Source organism: Bidens hawaiensis, unplaced genomic scaffold (assembly GCF_021521415.1).
Source record: "Bidens hawaiensis isolate Kalapana, Puna unplaced genomic scaffold, B.hawaiensis_p1.1 tig00029865_1, whole genome shotgun sequence".
Classification (NCBI taxonomy): Eukaryota; Viridiplantae; Streptophyta; class Magnoliopsida; order Asterales; family Asteraceae; genus Bidens; species Bidens hawaiensis.
Window position 1 is genome coordinate 96875 of NW_027494949.1, and position 5400 is coordinate 102274.

A 5400-nucleotide genomic window follows, 5' to 3' on the forward strand; every position below is an offset into this window, starting at 1 on the left:
CGAACAGTGAACCCACTCAAAAAAATTCCTGGATCCACCACTGTTGTTGCCAACAAAGCACCCCATCCAACTTGGTACTTATAAAGAAAGATTTAAGTATTACTAAAATCATGATAAAACCTCAGTGACAGTTAATTGGAGCTCTAAATCTCTAATAGATGGAGTTAGGATTCCAGTAGTTGGGTCAAACAGTCTATGGTCGTTAGTCCATACGACTCTATCCGATCAGTCAATACATCTTTATCCACGGCTAATGGTCCCGGCAACTCCATTAGGTATCTAAGCTATGCTCCTTTTATTTTTATTTTTAATTTATATATTTTTTGTATATGTGTTTGTGTTCCCTTTGTCTATTCAAATAAGAGTCTAACTAACTCTTGAATCAACTACTTATCAAAACATTATTTGGTAAATCCAGTGTCAACTTTGAAGACAACAAAGCCATGATTCAAATGATTTATTAGAGGTGTTGTGGCAATCTTTGTTTCCATTGATTGGTGGAGAGGATATAGTTTCTGTTGCATTGGTTCTAAGATCATTGAAGGTGGATTAGTTTGAGTTGGTTGGCAATGTATTGCATTAATTGTGTGGTTAGTACCAATTTGTGTTTTCATATGAAGTTATGGCGGTTGTTGAGAGTCAATGGCGAAGTTTTATTAGGGGTGTCCCGGCTCACCCCCTGTTTTTTTGTGCAACAGTGTAAATGTGTCCGTTTTTCGCCCGGAAATTTAATATGTAGTGTAAATTTACTCGTTTTCGCCCGAAAATTTGAGCCCGACCTCCCTATTTCTTTTTCGCAGTAGTGTAATGTATCCGTTTTCTTCCTGAAATATAATACATAGTGTAAACTTACTCGTTTTCCCCCGAAAATTTGAGCCCGACCTCCCCATTTTTTTCGCAGTAGTGTAAGTTTATCCGTTTTTTCGCCCGAAAATTTAATACGTAGTGTAAACTTACTCATTTTCGCCCGAAAACTCCCTATTTTTTTTCGCGGTTGTGTAAATGTATCCGTTTTTTCGCCCGAAAGTTTTATACGTAGTTTAGATTTACCCGTTTCCGGGCAAAAATTTGAGTCGCCCCCCTCATTTATGATTTTTTAAAAATACATTTTGAGTTCGCCCCCCCCCCCCCTCCCCGACCGACGCTCGAGTCCAAGATTCGCCACTATTGAGAGTTGATAACTTGGTTGGAATAGTTAGTAAAATTGGCTATATTCAATCTCAAAGGCACCATATACACACAACAATCCTTTTTTTACAACTTGAGCTGACAGATTTTTAATCCCCTTTAGCGCGCTTTCTCACCCACAACTGCATAGATCGAAAGCCGAATTTCTTGATTAACATTTCACATGAAGAATTGAAAGTTTACAATAGGAAGTTAAGCATCATACCATATTGCCATGCCTATTGTAGCTTCATCAGATTATCAGTTTATCACATACTTTATATAGATCATAGGAACCAACTTTTTTAAGAATTTTATATATGAATATATACAAAATAAAAATATTTTTTAAATATATTAGGTATCAAGGAGGCATCTATAGGCCTCTTTCTCATCTTTCCCTACCTTGTAATTAAAAAAACAAAAACATATTAGTGTGAAAATGGCATCATGATATCTCTAAGACTGCGAGCATGTAGTAAAAGACCAGGAAGAACCAACAGATGGGATATCTTTTTCTATATGGGCAATGGGTATGCCTCAAAACTAATTACAAGATAAATGCAACTGGAGTGGGACTTAAGTTTTTCCTGTACCTCTCTGAGACACACATGCCAACCACTTCATTTACTAGAAACATAAACATGCATATATTAATAATACTAATAATAATTTAAGTTAGTTTTGCAAGTTCCTGGTTTTAATACTTGTGGTCATTGATTAAGTTGGTAATATGGTTTGTAATGGTGCCACTTTTTATCTAGCAAAATAAAATAGGTGTTCATGTTTTTATTAATCATATGTATAATAACATTGTTTTATAAACTTATATATTTATCCGGTATATATCTTGAACTCGATAACCATGATAAAGCTACTAAAGATGGTATATATATGCGACGAGTGTCACAAATTTTATTTTCCATTAAAATTCCATCGAAATTATTTTCGACATAAAAGCATTTCCGACGGTTTTGTAAGAAAAGAAAAGAAAATATTGTTGTAGTGACATACAACATCTTTTTATTAAACATCTGATATGCTCTTCCAAATTTTACTCATAATTTATAAAATTGTAGTCAATCAAAGAAAACATTTTTTTGCAATTTATGATTAAGATTGCACACAGTAAACAGTTTTCTTGAGAATTAAATATTGTCATAGACCATCCTAAAATCATATATTCATATTCAACTATCATTTTCAAAAGAAGGTGATAATTATGTTTGAATTCCAGACAAAAGTAAGGTGCTAGTGGTACATAAACAAATCACACCATTTCACCAACCTTCCTATCTTCTTTATAAATATTCAAACAAAAACCAAAACTTAATAAAATCACTAGTTCTCTAACACCATATACTTATTTATTTATTTTCTCTTTCAAACATCAACAATATGTCTAAAGAAAACATGAGGAGAAACATTGTGGAGAAGAAGAACAATAGCAGTCCAAATGCAACAAGAGAGAAAGAAAAGATTTCATCAACTCAAAATCTTTTATCAAAACATTTGAAAAAAGTTTATCCTGTTGGGATACACAAAACAAGCTCACTTCTCTCATTATCTTCACTTTCTCTAACTCTTTCACATAACTCGAGCGGTTCGTTCACAGATTCTTCATCTACACTTGAGCAGACCATCTCTTCTGCGCTTCAACTGATCGCACCAACACCGACACCATCACCATCACCTACACCGGCTCGAAGAGAGCTGCCTGCTGCTAAAACTAGTGCTCATGGTTTAGTTCCAGAACCGAGTTTGGATCCCACCAACGGTGAGGATGGCTTGAGAAGATGCAACTGGATTACTAAAAATAGCGGTAAGTTGTAAATCATTTAAACGTATAAAACATGTTTGCCGCGTTTATATATTGACATACCGTTATACATTTGAATATATGAATGCGTACATACATCTTTTACATAAATACAAGCAACATTGATAAGATAAAATCACATAATATACCTAATAATGTTCATATAATCATAGGATTAGTTGTACTTATCTACATTATTGTTTTCATGAGAATTTTGTCTCTACATTATTAAATCTAAATACTAAAAGGATACAACATAGTTAATCTGATATAAGAGCATCTAATTCCTGATTAAACATTAAACTATTGATGATCAAGTATTATATTCGAATTCAAAAGAATAATCCAAAACGAATACTACGTATACATAACACACATATATATATATACATACCAATATCTTGTCTATGGATTTTATAATAGTTTGGTGTTTGGTATGACAGAAACATAAAACCTAATATACCAAACTTCTATCTCCTTGTCATGACTCTTGATTAATCATGGACAACATTAAAATATGTTATTCCTATAACTACTCTAGTGTTCTATTAATACTTTAAACATTCAACATAACATGACTATCTTAAAGATATTAAGGCGACACAATGCACGTTATGTACTTTAAGACGTGGTCTATCTAATTATTTACTTGCGATCAATAACAAAATTTAGGATTTTAATTTGTTTTGTATTGTTCAGATAAACTTTATGTACAGTTTCATGACGAATGCTGGGGAGTTCCCGTGTATGATGACAAGTAAATCACCATACCTTGTTTCTTTTCGTTTATGTAAACAATGATTAATCGTGAAACGGAAGCTAACTTGTATTAACTTTCAAATTAACAGCCAACTGTTCGAGCTGTTATCGTTGTGTGGAATGTTGATGGATTACAATTGGGCCGAAATCTTGAAAAGGAAGAATCTTTTCAGGTAACAAGACTAAATATGTGTTTAGTTTGTATTTTGAATCATTAAGGTTTTGAAACATTGTTTGTTCATTAATGTAGGGAAGCTTTTTCCGGATTTGAACCGAACATTGTTGCTAAGATGGGAGAGGATGAGATAATGGAAATAGCCTCTAACAAGGACATAATGTTAGCCGAGAGTCGAGTAAGATCCATTGTCGAAAACGCTAGATGCATCCTTAAAGTAAGTTTAATTACCACTCAACACGATATGAAAAAAAACCAAGCTTTGGGTCGACTAACACGGCCCATTGAAAAATGTGCTTCAGGTTGACTTGACTTGTTAATTTATTTAAGTATTTATAAAAAAAGACTTTTAGAATTATATTCTTATTTTTGTTTTTTCCATCTTCCATTTTTCTAAATTACACACTTGCAATTTCCAATTCACTTTCAATATTTTTTAATAACTTTTTAAAAAATATATTCATATTAGTCATTTACTCTACTAACTCGGAATTACATCAAATTTGTTTTTATTATTATTATTATTATTATTATAAAAAGGTTAAAAAAGTCGTGTTTGGGTCGACCTGAATTTATGTGTGTGCGGGCTAGGATGGAAATCTTTGTACATTTTAATCCGTCAACCTAATTAACACGATTGACACCCCTACCACTAACGGTCGTTGAGATTAGTTTAAAACATTTTTTTAAAAAAGATTAATGTATAAATTTTATTAATGTAGATTGCTAAAGCACATGGATCATTTAGTGGATACATGTGGGGATCAGTAAACTATAAGCCAACTATTAACAGATGCAGACATTCAAGAAATGTGCCTCTAAGAACACCAAAAGCCGAAACCATTAGCAAAGATTTACTGAAACACGGGTTCCGATTGGTGGGGCCGGTTATCGTTTACTCGTTCATGCAAGCGGCGGGAATGAGCATTGACCATCTTGTTGACTGTTTTAGGTTTAGTGAATGTGTGAACCTTGCTGAAAGACCATGGAGACATGTCTAACTTTGATAAACTATTTATAGGATATAAAATTATACACTTGTTTATTTTAACTTTATTGATTTTATTTCACAAGGCATGTAAGTTTGATTTATTTTGGTGTGTATGTATTAATGTATATCAGCATGGGCTTGGTTTTTTTTAAGAAGTTGCTAATTATAAGTGAGGAGATTTTTGTAATAAGAGATTTGTGTAAATAATAAGCATTTTAATGTTATGAAAATGTTTATTGAAAGTTGGTGTGTTTGATTGATGATGTGAGTATGTGACTAATTGATGTGTATACTTGTCTTAGTATTATGTGATTCTATCCCATCACTGTGTACTACACATTTAGAGGTGTACAAAACCGGTTTTTAGGTCAAAGCGGATCGGTTTTTAAACTAGTTTTGATCGAATTAGACAAAGTCAAAACTAGTTCGTCCCAAACTAGTTTGTAAGTGAAAATTGCTCGGTTTGAAACTGGATCGGCTCCATTTGAG

At 32.9% G+C, this 5400-nt stretch overlaps 1 protein-coding gene across 1 annotated transcript; it reads left to right on the top strand.

Moving 5' to 3' along the window:
- The first annotated feature begins 2504 nt into the window (after positions 1-2504).
- Positions 2505-4936, top strand: LOC143579513 (uncharacterized). The gene is made up of 5 exons (XM_077062802.1): positions 2505-2989; positions 3686-3743; positions 3835-3918; positions 3996-4137; positions 4643-4936. Exons 1-5 carry the CDS (start codon positions 2566-2568, stop codon positions 4919-4921), a joined length of 987 nt encoding a protein of 328 aa, XP_076918917.1. The 5' UTR covers positions 2505-2565; the 3' UTR covers positions 4922-4936.
- The last annotated feature ends 464 nt before the right edge of the window (positions 4937-5400 follow it).

What these genes read in the sequence shown, in the direction of transcription:
- LOC143579513 (XM_077062802.1), top strand. Translation starts at nt 2,566, where the DNA reads ATGTCTAAAGAAAACATGAGGAGAAACATTGTGGAGAAGAAGAACAAT. An exon ending in CTGGATTACTAAAAATAGCG is followed by an intron (nt 2,990 to 3,685) that starts GTAAGTTGTAAA and finishes TGTATTGTTCAG; the next exon opens with ATAAACTTTATGTACAGTTT. An exon ending in GTTCCCGTGTATGATGACAA is followed by an intron (nt 3,744 to 3,834) that starts GTAAATCACCAT and finishes TCAAATTAACAG; the next exon opens with CCAACTGTTCGAGCTGTTAT.